This window comes from Rhinichthys klamathensis, unplaced genomic scaffold (genome assembly GCF_029890125.1).
Source record: "Rhinichthys klamathensis goyatoka isolate OS25496 unplaced genomic scaffold, OSU_Roscu_1.1 h1tg000352l_1, whole genome shotgun sequence".
NCBI lineage: Eukaryota > Metazoa > Chordata > Actinopteri > Cypriniformes > Leuciscidae > Rhinichthys > Rhinichthys klamathensis.
This window is the reverse complement of record NW_026606863.1, coordinates 1,565,001-1,580,978: the sequence shown is the minus strand read 5'-3', so window position 1 is coordinate 1,580,978 and position 15,978 is coordinate 1,565,001. Positions and strand designations below refer to the sequence as shown.

Below are 15,978 nucleotides of genomic sequence, written 5' to 3'. Positions count from 1 at the left end.
AAATTGTAAAATATATTTAAAAAATATATAAAAAAAGTATTCAGATGCATATATATATATATATATATATATATATATATGTATATAAAACAAATTACAATATGTTCATATTAAAAATATGAAAAAATATAAATGTTTTATATATAAAACATTTAATACGGATATATATTATATAATATAATACTACATGTACTTTCTACAGTAATAACATGCATAATTACAAGTAACTAACCTAAACCTAACCCTATAGTAAGTACGTAGTTAGTTAATATAACTTAACAACATCACCTCAAAATAAAGTGCAACCTAAAATAAAAAACTGGGTTGAGTTGATATCCGATCAGTGATACATGTAATATGTGTGTGTTTGTGTTGCAGCTGAGTTTCCAGCACAAAGTGGGCGTCCTGTACTGTAGAGCGGGGCAGAGCACAGAGGAGGAGATGTACAATAACGAGAACGCCGGGCCGGCGCTGGACGAGTTCCTGGATCTGCTCGGTCAGAGAGTCCGACTGAAGGGCTTCAGCAAGTATAGAGCACAGCTGGACAACAAGAGTATGTGTGAACCGTCTACATACAACAGTGCATTATATATTTATATTATATGTACAGTATATAATAGGGCTGGGCAACAATTAATCGCATCCAAAATAAAAGTTTGTATTTACATAATATGTGTGTGTACTGTGTATAATTATTTGTATATATAAATACACACACATGCATTTATATATTTAAGAACATTTTTATTTATACATAAAATATTTATATTTATATATAAAATAAATATATATACAGTATATACATGTAAATATTTCTTAAATATATGCATGTGTGTGTATTTATAAATAGAAAATAGTTATACACAGTACACACACATAATATATTATGTAAACACCAACTGATGGGTAGGTTTAGGGGTCGGGTTAGTGTGTGTGTGTGTGTGTGTGTGTGTGTGTGTGTGTGTGTGTGATGGGTAGGTTTAGGGGTCGGGTTAGTGTGTGTGTGTGTGTGTGTGTGTGTGTGTGTGTGTGTGTGTGTGTGTGAGAGTGATGGGTAGGTTTAGGGGTCGGGTTAGTGTGTGTGTTTGTGTGAGTGATGGGTAGGTTTAGGGGTCGGGTTAGTGTGTGTGTTTGTGTGAGTGATGGGTAGGTTTAGGGGTCGGGTTAGTGTGTGTGTTTGTGTGAGTGATGGGTAGGTTTAGGGGTCGGGTTAGTGTGTGTGTTTGTGTGAGTGATGGGTAGGTTTAGGGGTCGGGTTAGTGTGTGTGTTTGTGTGAGTGATGGGTAGGTTTAGGGGTCGGGTTAGTGTGTGTGTGTGTGTGTGTGTGTGTGAGAGTGATGGGTAGGTTTAGGGGTCGGGTTAGTGTGTGTGTTTGTGTGAGTGATGGGTAGGTTTAGGGGTCGGGTTAGTGTGTGTGTGTGTGTGTGTGTGAGTGATGGGTAGGTTTAGGGGTCGGGTTAGTGTGTGTGTGTGTGTGTGTGTGTGTGTGTGTGAGAGTGATGGGTAGGTTTAGGGGTCGGGTTAGTGTGTGTGTGTGTGAGAGTGATGGGTAGGTTTAGGGGTCGGGTTAGTGTGTGTGTTTGTGTGAGTGATGGGTAGGTTTAGGGGTCGGGTTAGTGTGTGTGTGTGTGTGTGTGTGTGTGTGTGTGTGTGTGAGAGTGATGGGTAGGTTTAGGGGTCGGGTTAGTGTGTGTGTTTGTGTGAGTGATGGGTAGGTTTAGGGGTCGGGTTAGTGTGTGTGTGTGTGTGTGTGTGAGTGATGGGTAGGTTTAGGGGTCGGGTTAGTGTGTGTGTGTGTGTGTGTGTGTGTGTGTGTGTGTGAGAGTGATGGGTAGGTTTAGGGGTCGGGTTAGTGTGTGTGTGTGTGAGAGTGATGGGTAGGTTTAGGGGTCGGGTTAGTGTGTGTGTTTGTGTGAGTGATGGGTAGGTTTAGGGGTCGGGTTAGTGTGTGTGTTTGTGTGAGTGATGGGTAGGTTTAGGGGTCGGGTTAGTGTAAGGGGACAGAATATACAGTTTGTACAGTATAAAAATCATTACATCTATGGAGAGTCCCCACAAAGATAGTGGACCAGACGTGTGTGTGTGTGTGTGTGTGTGTGTGTGTTTGTTTTTGTGATATATGAGGACACAAATGTGTATAATGACATGCATATTACACTGGTATTACAACTTACACGTGATATATGAGGACATTGCATGTGTCCTCATATTTCAAATAGCTTAAAAAACATAAAAAACAATGGGGTTTTTTTTATGTAAAAATGCAGCATGTCTCCTGTGATGGGTAGGTTTAGGGATAGGGGCAGTGTAGGGGGATAGAATATACAGTTTGTCCAGTATAAAAGTCATTACACCTATGGAATGTCCTCATATATCACAAAAACAAAGCTGTGTGCGTGTGTGTGTGTGTGTTTCTGATGGTGCATAAGCTGCAGCTGTGCTGACATCTCTCTTCAGATCATCAGTGTCTCACACTGAGACGTGAAACCAACCTTCACTCTTTAACCCAGAGATGCACATATGGCTGTGTGTGTTTCCTTACTAAGAGAAACTCACAGCTTAAGCCAGCCTGAGGTGGTTTGCTGGTCTGGTTTCCACTGGTCAGGCTGGTCTGGTTTGATCAGTTTAAACACTTCAGTCAGGCCAAGTTGTAAGACCAACTTTAAACTAGTCTTAACATAGATGATTTAGTTGAAATTGAAAGAGCGACTTTTGATGCAGAAGTTATGAGTTGAAAATTACAAAGCAATCATTAATGTTTATCATTATATGTCATCGGTTTCCAGAAAAGTAATTTCCAGTATTTGGATGTGGCTGGGGAGTGTATGTGTGTGTATATACTGTTGTCAGGACAGGGCAAGTAAAAACCAATTAAGTCAGCAGAGAAAAATGTGGAGTCCTGTTTCTGCTCTCTTTGTTCCCTTGTGTCTCAAACACAAGAAGTGTTGTTCGTCCTGTTGTTGACAACTGTCCTCCATTACAGCGGACTCGACCGGCACTCACTCGCTCTACACCACCTACAAGGACTATGAGCTGATGTTCCACGTGTCCACGCTTCTGCCCTACACACCCAACAACAGGCAGCAGGTGTGTGTGTCCTCCTCTTTATGCTAATGAGCTCTCTTGTGATTGGCTAATGTCTTCACATAGGGGTTCTGATTACCCTGATTTCTTTAATTGTGTGATAATGACTGGTACATTCCATGATATGTTCTCTATAACGACTAGTTAACTAATATCCATCCATCCATCCATCCATCCATCCATCCATCCATCCATCCATCCATCCATCCATCCATCCATCCATCCATCCATCCATCCATCCATCCATCCATCCATCCATCCATCCATCCATCCATCCATCCATCCATCCATCCATCCATCCATCCATCCATCCATCCATCCATCCATCCATCCATCCATCCATCCATCCATCCATCCATCCATCCATCCATCCATCCATCCATCCATCCATCCATCCATCCATCCATCCATCCATCCATCCATCCATCCATCCATCCATCCATCCATCCATCCATCCATAATATAGATTTTAATCTGACTGTAAAAGCATGTATAATTATGAATTATTATTATTATATTTTTTTTTTTTGAACAATGTTTATTGAGAGTTTTCGTCTCAGGTTTGAACATCTAATTATTTCTAACTCTTCTGAACTGTACGGTATGTTAGGATTTATTTTTTATTTTCTTTATTTTATATATTTCAAAAGTGTGTGCATATGCATTTTAAAGCATTTACATCTTTTTTGGGGAAGAAAACAAAATAATATGTGACAAAGCTGGAATTCAATGGAATTTTGTCACTTTTGTTAAAAATCCGGATTTGATCTCCAATTACAATTGCCAAATTTGGTAAATGCATTAAATGTAATCCCATTAGATATATTTGATATGTTTTTTTTTTAAATATCATAATAGGTTTATAGTCTATCAAATGCATAAACTTAGTAGTAGAGCCAGTCCAGCCGCATCACTGTCACTTGTGTGTCTCTGACAGTCGATTGGCAGGATTAGCAGATTTTCTGTCTTTTTCTTCTCCAACTTCAATTCTATTCGATTGTGCAGGATTAGCGAATAAATCCCTGGCCGTAAGCTTCCTGAAGACTCGAGCACAGTTCAGCCTCTCATCTTCTCATCCTCCCGTCTCACACATAATCCTGTTTGTAACCCTTGGCCACTCACAGGAAGGCAGGCACACAGTTAATATGACGTCCCTATAGAGCGGCTCAGGGTTAATAGAATATACGAAGTTCCTGACTCTGTCACCATTGAACGCTCTTATCCGACATCTTTGAGATATCAAGGCCGACTGTTCTAAAAACATTCCAGAATCAGATACTTATGCATGAGCTTAAGAGATTTTAAATAGTCTTCCCAGCATCTGCAGCGTCTTCTGTGTCATTTATGGCACCAAAATGACACCAGATGGCACATTGCTGGTGATTATTTGCATTTTTAACAAATATTTCTCTTATATTTTTTAATCTGTTTTTTAATTCTAAGTCTTTAAACCTCCTCAGACTGGAATCCTGAAATCCTTCCAGCAAAACGTATTACAAACAGGGTCCAATATGAACTTTTTGCCACACCTGCTAATTTTAGATGAAAATACATTTTATATATATATATAAAATGTATTTTCATCTAAAATTAGCAGGTGTGGCAAAAAGTTCATTTTTTCATGAGTCATTTTTTCAGGAGTCATATATACACACACATTTACAGGCTGTGAAATGGTATTATGCAATATTTTTAACAACATAAAATTAATATTATTGTTTATTTATTTATTTAACTAACTCTTATTTGGCAATTGGCAAGTGTTAATTTTGAACCCTAATTACAAAAAAGGATTAAAAATGTGTTTGTGTTCATCTGAGTTTCTTTTTGTACATATTGTTCTATGAACAACTGGATTGATATGTCATCTTTTTTCAGGGCTGATGTTTCACATTTCCTAAACCCTCACTTCCTGTTCATGATGGTGTTTGAACTGTTCTCTGAACATGGACACTGTAGAGTCCATTCACCTTTGTTTGTTCTCTTCTCTCACCAGTTGCTCAGAAAGAGGCACATAGGAAATGACATCGTCACCATCGTGTTTCAGGAGCCCGGTGCCTTGCCCTTCACACCCAAAAACATCCGGTCCCATTTCCAGCATGTGTTCGTCATCGTTAAAGTTCACAATCCGTGCACTGAGAATGTCTGCTACAGGCAAGTGAAGCGCACACATCTGTCTGAGAACCATGCCTTGGATTTACTTTCTGAATTATGATAGAATCTCTTACTTTTCTCTTTGAAGAGAAAAGTATCAAGGAAACTTTAAAATTACAGTTTTAACATGAAATGCTGGAATCAGTAATGTGTCTAAATGCTTGGCTTGCCTGTATTTTTGAATCTTCTTTTTAAAAGCAGTGTCAAAGGCTGTTTGAGTCATTTAATTATTGCAATTAAAGGATCAATTCTCTCACTCGTCCACATGCCGTTCCAAACAGCTTTCTCTCATCCATGGCACACAAACAGAAATTATAAAGAAGGTTTGAGTTCTTTCCCATGTAATGAACCTGCAGTAACCAGTGTCTAAGGCCCAAAAAGGGGTAAAACATGTAAAAGTAATATAATAAAATAAATAATATATGATAATTTAATAAAAATCTCCTATTATAAGTCTTCTGAAGTCATGGGCTACTGTAGCTTTGCGCGAGGAACAATAGTTAAAGTTGATTTTAAGTTGTTATTCACTGATAATCTTCCCTCCCGTCCTGTGTTTTTATTGTTAACTAGAGCTAAAACTATTAAAATTAATACAATTTTATATAAAATAAAATATAAATATTACATGAAAAACTTTAAAAACCTAGAAATGTTGAATGTCTTGAACTTTTTGCCACACCTTCTAACATTAGATGGAAATAAAATTATAATAAATATTTTTTACAGGCTGTGGAAATGTATTTAGCAGTATTTTTTGTAACATAAGATGTATTATTATTATTATTATTATTTAAAAATATATTTATTTATTTTACTCTTATTTGGCACTTGGCAAGGATTAAAAATATCATTTGTTCTATTTTTTTTATTCATTGGAGTTGCTTTTAGTACATATTAACTGCATTGAACTGGATTGATGTCATCTTTTTGGGGGGGCAAAACCCTTATTTAAAGCAATTTGTTACATGAAACTAATAAAAATGACAAAAGCACAACATAATTTCTGAACCTGAAATTTATTTAAATATAAATATTAGATGAAAAATGTTAACTTAATGTTAATTTAGAAATGTTTCCTTGGCAACTATCTGAAATAAGTTAAAGTTGAAGCACTAAAATCACTAAAACTACAACTGAAATATATATAAATATATCGATTTAAAATATAGATAAATACAGACATGTTTAAAAATAATAATGCACATGACAAATCACATAACAAAATTACCAAAACTTAACCTTAAATTAAAATGAAAACAGAATCTAATATAACTGAATATAAAAATAAATGCTTTCAGCATAAAAAAAAACGTGCAGCATAAAAGTGAAAATTTGAATATGTAAATAACAATATATATTTCAATCGGTTGTATGACTTGAGAAAATGAAATTTAAGTCATATGGACTACTTTAATGTTGTGTTATTTTTGGAGTCAGTCCATGTTCACTGAAAGATCTGCATGAACTTTCTTCTTTGTGTTCCACGGAAGATAGAAATGATGAGTTTTGCTATCTCTTTTAAATGTTTTTGTATCCGTGAAGTGCATCTTGAGTCATGTTGAACTGCATTAGCTACACCACACACTCTAATCTCTCTTTGCAGTGTTGCAGTTTCCAGATCGAAAGACGTGCCTCCGTTCGGCCCTCCCATTCCCAAAGCCGTGACCTTTCCCAAGTCCGCCGTCTTCAGGGACTTCCTGCTGGCTAAGGTGATCAACGGGGAGAACGCGGCGCACAAATCCGAGAAGTTTCGTGCCATGGCGACCCGCACGCGGCAGGAGTATCTCAAGGACCTCGCGGAGAACTTCGTGAGCACGACGACGGTGGACTCTGCGGTGAAGTTCAGCTTCATCACGCTGGGGGCCAAGAAGAAGGAGCGCGTGAAGCCGCGGAAGGACGCGCATCTGCACAGCGTGGGGGCCGTCACCTGGAGCGTCGTGGCACGGGACTTCGGGCAGTCTGCGGATGTGGAGTGCCTGCTGGGGATCTCCAACGAGTTCATCGTGCTGATCGAGGAGGAGTCCAAGAATGTGATTTTTAACTGCTCCTGTCGGGATGTCATTGGGTGGTCTTCCGGCGTCATGAGCATCAAGATCTTCTATGAACGCGGAGAGTGCGTGATGTTTTCCGCGCACGACAACTGTGGAGAGGACATTAGAGAGATCGTACAAAGACTTGAGGTAAGAGCAGTCTTCTTCTTTAACTACTCGCTTTTACGGTAAATGCATATTGCCCACAAGGTTTCCCTAGGTATAATTACTTCATTTTATGAGGTATTGCATTTGGATATATATTTAGACACTACTTTCTGTCACACTTTGGATTTTTTACAGTGTTTCCCCTACCATTGTTTTGGGGGGGCGGCCCGCCAAATTGCTGACGAAATCCAGTCATAAAAAATAAATTTACTGTATAACGTGGAATTTCATGGAATTTGTCAATCTTTTGAGGAATAAATAGAAAGCAGTTCAGTGTACACTTGAAATCAAATCGCGATGTAGACTAGTGTGTGTGGATATTAAACCACAAAGACAATTTAAATACGAATCCTGCTTGTTCTGTGTAAATGGTGAGGCAGGCCGACGCGCAGTTTCATTTAACGTACCACACACACACACACACTGAAGCACGTGTGCCGCTTGCGCTGTTTTTTTGCCTATATGAAGACACAAATGCATGAACTTCCTCTCCAGGCTCTAGATCCACTCCGAAAGTCACTTCGTGATCATTTAACCGCTTCATTTGAGAAAAACTATCATTATGACATAAACACACAAACTCAAAAGGTCTTCACGGCAACCCGTCAAAATAAAAGTTCGGTTTAACTTGACAGAAATATATTACCGTTGTACAGTAGAATTTAGATATGTCCCAATGTAATAATACTAACACTAATCCAAATAAATTATCATCAAAACTGATTTTTTTAGGAATAATCCATGTTTTAATTTTAACAGTAAAGCTCATTGTGCAGCATGTTATTTGACAAAAAGTTTATTTAATTTCATATGATTTAAAATTGATGATAAATGATAAAATTTGTGTTTTATGTCTTCATTTTATTACCAGAAAAAACACAACACAGAATTAGTGTGAATTTTTTTTCATATTATTTTTTTAAATGTTGTATACGTTTAATGATTCATAATACACTATTTCAATTAATTAGACATGCTTTTTGATTGCTAAAAAATGTACACCACGTAACTGTTTTACATTTATTTACCTTTCATGTAGAGTGTTATATAGCTGTTTAAGCTCTGCAAAGTTTCAAAGATCACTAATTCTGTCGTCAGTAATTCCATTCTTACTTCCAGCACAAACCTATGTATGTTTGTAACACGTTTGCATAATGCCAGCCTATGGTTTTCATTTGCTGTCCGCGAACAAGATCTGCTTTGCCCCACTCTTAAAGAGCACATTGCAGGTAAAAAAAAAATCTAAATTAATATATAACCTTGTATGAAAATACCATATGAAAAGTTAATGCAGGATTAAAAATGTTTTAAAACGACATAAGGGCACTAAGGCCCCGTCCACACTACTGCGTTTTCGTTTAAAAACGGAGACCTTTTGCTACGTTTGCACCTCCCGTCCACACTAAAACGGCAAAAACGGAGACCCAAAACGGAGAAGTTTAGAAACGCTGCCGATCCGTTTTTCGTTTTGAATCTCCGGAGGGCGTTTTAGTGTAGACGGGTCAAAGCGGAGGAGTTTAGAAACGATGACGTAGTAGAGGCTCACGCTCGGCTCTATGATTGGGTGTCATCAGTCATGGCGTATATCTTTGCTAGCAGCTGTTGTACAAGTAAATTCTGCATTTTACAACGCTATAACTGCCGGAGTCAAGCTATTATTCGAGCGATCTGTGACAATTCCCGTGTGCAGCGGCGGCGTTGACCGTACATGGAGTGTCGGTTTGGGGTTAACCCAGAGCATGGTGGGATAATAATATCAATGAAGTTGTGTTTACACCGGCACGCGCATGCCCAGTGTTGGTGAATGGTCACGTGATCCGCGTTTTCAGTCGTTTTAATGTGGACGGAGATCAATTCTAATACGCAGCTAAAACGCTGGTGTGGACGGAGATCGTATTCGTTTTAATTATCCGTTTCTAAACTAAAACGCAGTAGTGTGGATGGGGCCTAATTTAGTAGATAAAGTGAGCGTTTCTTTGACTGCTCGTAAAAAACACTTCTTTTTTTTTTTCAACATCGCGCCATTTTACGTCACGTCAGGGAGCCTCAGGCCCCATCCACACTACTGCGTTTTAGTTTAGAAACGGAGAGTTAAAACGAATACGATCTCCGTCCACACCAGCGTTTTAGCTGCGTATTAGAATTGATCTCCGTCCACATTAAAACGACTGAAAACGCGGATCACGTGACCATTCACCAACACTGGGCATGCGCGTGCCGGTGTAAACACAACTTCATTGATAAAATTACCCACCATGCTCTGGGTTAACCCCAAACCGCCGCTCCATGTACGGTCAACGCCGCCGCTGCACACGGGAAATGTCACAGATCGCTCGAATAATAGCTTGACTCCGGCAGTTATAGCGTTGTAAAATGCAGAATTTACTTGTACAACAGCTGCTAGCAAAGAAATACGCCATGACTGATGACACCCAATCATAGAGCCGAGCGTGAGCCTCTACTACGTCATCGTTTCTAAACTCCTCCGCTTTGACCCGTCTACACTAAAACGCCCTCCGGAGATTCAAAACGAAAAACGGATCGGCAGCGTTTCTAAACTTCTCCGTTTTGGGTCTCCGTTTTTGCCGTTTTAGTGTGGACGGGAGGTGCAAACGTAGCAAAAGGTCTCCGTTTTTAAACGAAAACGCAGTAGTGTGGACGGGCCTCGGCCTCGGCTCAGTGCAGAGTAGGCTGGTGTGAGTCAGTGTGTTTTCGGTAGTTTTTGTATTTTAATTTGTCATCGTCATGGTAAATTATTATTGTGTTTGTGGAGGTTGCAAAAACTCCGGCCAGTCAGGACATCGAGTCCACAGGTTTCCTAACAAGAAAAAGGACGGTGCTGTATATCTTTCGTGCCTGGTGCGGTTTGTGCAGGTGAAGAGACGGGATTTCTCTTCCCCATCGACTCCAGAAGCCTCTGTAGCGTATTTATAAGTATATTTGAAAGAAAAGCTAGTTCCTACATTATTTTTCTATACATTGACTCGTTGGGTCCTCCAACCCATCGGTTCCCAACAAGGGGGTCGCGGCCCACAAGGGGGCCTCAGTGAGCTCTATGGGGGGTCGCGTCATATTTTGAAAGGTTTGAGCAATGAGCATTAAATAAAAGTCCTTAACTTTTTTCTGTTCAAAATTTACAAAATGTATATAATGAGCGAGTTCATCATGAATCCATTTTTCAATCCGTGTTTTTGTCTTATCCTGAACCACTATGGTACACCTATAATAAGTGTTTACATTGGGACTATTTTACACTGGTTCGGATCGCTGCCGCTGCGGAGTAGCCCAGCGCCTGCGTGACTCGTTATAGACGCACACAGAGAGAAGTAGTTCCGGCTACAAGGTTCTTCCGAAAGACGCATTATTCTGTTAATAAACGCAAATGTATTATCGTTCGCTATAGCGCCAAAAGCGTAAAAAATAAAGCCTCACATTGATAAAGCCTCACAAATAACATGCAAGTATTGAGGCCCCAGACAGCAGTCATTTAGTAATAGCCTATATTCTTTCTTTTTTTTTTAACTATACACCAGTGTGAATATTTTAGGTTTTGCATTTCAAATAGGGCCAATATATAGGCTTCTCCTAGGCTTACGTTTTTAAATTACAAAGGGCCTACTGATGTTTTTGTTATTTTCAATATTATAGGCTATTATTTGTGCATAAACATATTTGGTTATAGTAAACGTACCGTTTGTTTGAAAACAATATATTTTGTCATCCTTGCTGCAAGCTTACAAGAGCGATAATATCATTAAATGTGAAGGGGGACCCTACAATATTTTTTTGAGAAAAAGGGGGTCTCAGACAAAAAAAGGTTGGGAACCATTGCTCTAACCTGCAATATGCCCTTTAAACACTGTAGTTCTTTGTATGTGGATTACTCGGTTGTATGATTTTTCTGTTGACGATTTGACATGAGCTTGTAGAAAAAAGTCTAAGTTCAAACCTGCTTATTTCATGTAAACAAGATTTGACTGCGTCTTTTTAAAAGTGAAAGTCTGTCCCAACCATTGCTACTTTCAATTACATTACATAGTTAATATGAACTGTGGATTCATTTGAATGGTGACGGCCATTATACGGGTGGCTTGATGCAGTGCAGGAAATAATAATAATAAATAATAATAATAATAATAATGCAACGTAAAAAAAAAAGTCTGCTGTGCCAATTCGAAAAATTGTATTGACCATTAAAGGGATAGTTCATCCAAAACTGAAAATTGTCATAATTTACTCAACCTCAAGTTGTTCCAAACCTGTATGAGTTTCTTTCTTCTGCTGAACACAAAAGAAGATGCAAGGTGAGTAAATTATGACAATTTTATTACCTTAATATATATTATGAATTTCGGGAAAGCTGCTTAGAAACGGTGTAATATGACAAATAAAATCTTACAGACTTCAAACGCTTGAACAGTAGTGCATGTTTAATTTAAGGATTTAAACTAGCAACCAAAACTCCCATGATGCTCTATTCCTGTTCATCTTTTTAATGTGTCTTCAGGATACTTTCATTCAGATGTCTATCTTCTCATCTCGGTCCTTTCCCTTTTACCAAAACCCGATCGGGTTGAATGAAAACACGCTAATTCTTCTCTTCTCTCGTCTGGAGAAGTGAGTGCTTCCAGTTGTGGTGTTTTATCTTGGGTAACGGTCTAATTATTCCTTAAATGACTATTCTTTGGGGAAATTCAGGCTTAGTGTGTTATCAGAAAGTATCTGTAATTAAACATTTCCGTCTTCTTCCTGTACATATGTTCACGACTACCTGTGAAGAACCGGGCCTGATGAAATCTGTGGCTTCTGAAGCATCATAATCTTCTTACAAGATTTCTCTGGAGTAATATCGATGGCCAGCGTGTTTGACCGGTGCGGGTCTAGTGTTACTCTTGGCGGTGGTCCTGATCTATGTTCTTGGCTCTTGTCAATGCCCAGGCCAGTTAAACTCACTCGGGTCTGGTAGTATTTGGCTTTCAGATGCCGTCTAGGCTGTCGTAGCTTCTTGGATCCCATTTCCCATAAATAAAGTGACTCAAAGCCGCCCTCAGTCCCTGTAGACCTTTTCTAATCCACATTTTAGTGACATAATACTGCAAGAAGAGCGAGACGCGGCGCAGTGGTCAAAGACGTCAGTACAGCACATTTACGGTATTTTAAAAACATTTCAGAATATTTTAATAATTTTGTAATATTATGCAATAATAATGTTTCATTTTTCAAATAATTGATTAAAAACAAATATTTATATATGAATTACTATTAGTATTTATAATATGATATGTTTAGCTATTATATTATATTAAATAATAATATATTTATATTATTTCACTTAAAAACAAATTTATATTTATTGTCATATTTTTTTTACATATAAATATATATATATATATATATATTTATATAGTGTGTGTGTGTGTATACAGTATACATATGTATGTATATTGTGTGTGTGTGTGTATATATATATATATATATATTTGTTTATGCATTCCTAATATTATTAATAAATATTAAATATATTACATTTTAATATATAAAAAATACAAAAAATAATATAATATAGTAATATAATAATAATGATTTTTTAAATATATATATATATATATATATATATATATATATATATATATATATACACTCACCGGCCACTTTATTAGGTACCCCATGCTAGTAACGGGTTGGACCCCCTTTTGCCTTCAGAACTGCCTCAATTCTTCGTGGCATAGATTCAACAAGGTGCTGGAAGCATTCCTCAGGGAGTTTGGTCCATATTGACATGATGGCATCACACAGTTGCCGCAGATTTGTCGGCTGCACATCCATGATGCGAATCTCCCGTTCCACCACATCCCAAAGATGCTCTATTGGGTTGAGATCTGGTGACTGTGGAGGCCATTTTAGTACAGTGAACTCATTGTCATGTTCAAGAAACCAATTTAAAATGATTAGAGCTTTGTGACATGGTGGAAGTAGCCATCAGAGGATGGGTACATGGCAGAGATGCTCACAAGTCTCTGAGCTAGAGTCCAAGTCAAGTCTCAAGTCTTTGAGCTAGAGTCCAAGTCAAGTCTCAAGTCTCTGAGCTAGAGTCCAAGTCAAGTCTCAAGTCTTTGAGCTAGAGTCCAAGTCAAGTCTCAAGTCTCTGAGCTAGAGTCCAAGTCAAGTCTCAAGTCTCTTGTGGTTATAAGTGTTGCATCACGTACAGCGACCCATCCAGGTTGCTTAGAACACTGCATAACTTTATATAAGGAATTCAAAGCATGTAATATGTTAGGTTACACTTTATTTCGATTGTCCACTTTAGACATTCAACTAACCATGTACATTTTCAACTACATGTCAACTAACTGACTCTCATTAGAGTATTAGTAGACTGTGGTAGACTGTCAGGTTATGATGTGGGTTCGGGTTTGGAGAACAAGTTGACTTGTAGTTGCCAAGTTACTTATAGTCAGTAGAATATCTGTTGGGGAACCAACAAAATTAGAAATTATAATATATAATTAGCAGATATTAAGCCTACTTATACTCTAATGAGATTTAGTTGACATGCAGCTGCAAAGTTACTTATAGTTAGTAGAATGTATAAAGTGGACTATCAAAATAAAGTGGTACGGTATGTTATTATGACTCCTTTATCTATTAGCATACAGTATCAGCTTTGATTTTGGTATATAATCAGTATAAACAGGCTATTGCAACATGACAAAAACACCAAGAATGCTTTACCTTTAGTTAATTTCTTTATTTTGCCTTGTAGCTGGAAAATACCAAGACATAAGACCAAATATAGAAAATGATATAACTCACTAAAATTGACACACTCCTATTTAGTGCAAAACATCAGTGTAGCTAAATGCAAATAAACTAACTTCCAAACTTCCAAAACATTAAAATGCTCAAAATCTTTAGTGTAAATGTGAAGCAACTGACCAACTTATGGCATGTAACTTGTTAAGAACAAAATGTTTAGAAATAAAAAAAATCCAAAGGGTGAGATCAGACTGGTTAACCTTCTCTTCTCTTAACACACTATGGGCCACAAAACATTTCTGGCTTCTTCTGGCTGCACTGCCTATGCAACTAATCATAGCTTATATACTGTAAGTCAACACATCCCAGACTCTCAAACCAGTGTAACGTTATAACTAAATGAAACTGTAACGTTACATGATCAACAATAATCCTGTAACCTGTTTGTAGACAACGGGCAGCCAGCGGCACGTAAATGATTAACGTTACGTTAATCGACCACCACAAGTTTGGCAATTAAACAAACGCTCATTCATATTTCATAAGGAAGACAATCGGAGTTAACCTCCCGTAACGTTAGGTAGCTAAAGCAATAAGCAAGCTAACAGTAGATGGTCAATGCTGAGCTAAACATGTTTACTCACCTATCAGGGTGCGTTTTCAGATGCCTGATAAAATTAGATGTAGTTGAGCCAGAATCTTTTATCGTGATACTGCATATTTTGCATTGAGCGCTTCTTGTTTGAAGTTTTTGAACCCAAAGCTAACGATGAATGGCACAGCAGCGGCCGGTGCAGTCGAACTTTTTGTTTGTTTTCCTCTCATGTGTGGTCGCGCGCGCGCTGCCAGCAATAGGCCACGTAGTACGTGGTTACGTAGGCAGGCTGTAACGGAGGGAGGGGGATAACAGCGAGCTCATCAGACATTTCCTAAAAATAAACATTGTTCACGAGTCCCGCAGCTCGAGTCCGAGTCGAGTCTGAAGTATTTCGAGGACGAGTCTCAAGTCGAGTCTGAAGTCACTGTGTGTGGGACTTAAGTCGCACTCGAGTCCGAGTCTCAAACTCGAGTCCCCATCTCTGGTACATGGTGGCCATAAAGGGATGGACATGGTCAGAAACAATGCTCAGGTAGGCCGTGGCATTTAAACGATGCCCAATTGGCACTAAGGGGCCTAAAGTGTGCCAGGAAAACATCCCCCACACCATTACACCACCACCACCAGCCTGCACAGTGGTAACAAGGCATGATGGTTCCATGTTCTCATTCTGTTTACGCCAAATTCTGACTCTAACATCTGAATGTCTCAACAGAAATCGAGACTCATCAGACCAGGCAACATTTTTCCAGTCTTCAACTGTTCAATTTTGGTGAGCTCTTGCAAATTGTAGCCTCTTTTTCCTATTTGTAGTGGAGATGAGTGGTACCCGGTGGAGTCTTCTGCTGTTGTAGCCCATCCGCCTCAAGGTTGTGCGTGTTGTGGCTTCACAAATGCTTTGCTGCATACCTCGGTTGTAACGAGTGGTTATTTCAGTCACTGTTGCCCTTCTATCAGCTCGAACCAGTCTGGCCATTCTCCTCTGACCTCTGGCATCAACAAGGCATTTCCGCCCACAGAACTGCCGCTCACTGGATGTTTTTTCTTTTTCGGACCATTCTCTGTAAACCCTAGAGATGGTTGTGCGTGAAAATCCCAGTAGATTAGCAGTTTCTGAAATACTCAGACCAGCCCTTCTGGCACCAACAATCATGCCACGTTCAAAGTCACTCAAATCACCTTTCTTC

At 38.6% G+C, this 15,978-nt stretch overlaps 1 protein-coding gene across 5 annotated transcripts in view; it reads left to right on the top strand.

Annotated features, from left to right (window-relative positions):
• The window catches only part of LOC130069011 (signal-induced proliferation-associated 1-like protein 2), a 180,892-nt gene that overhangs the window by 100,612 nt on the left and 64,302 nt on the right, over positions 1-15,978 (top strand). For all 5 annotated transcript variants that reach the window (XM_056232691.1, XM_056232694.1, XM_056232693.1 and 2 more), the window contains exons 5-8: positions 379-553; positions 2,985-3,088; positions 5,082-5,239; positions 6,843-7,419. In XM_056232691.1, coding sequence (XP_056088666.1) covers positions 379-553; positions 2,985-3,088; positions 5,082-5,239; positions 6,843-7,419 — 1,014 coding nt within the window. The remainder of the gene's footprint in view (positions 1-378; positions 554-2,984; positions 3,089-5,081; positions 5,240-6,842; positions 7,420-15,978) is intronic.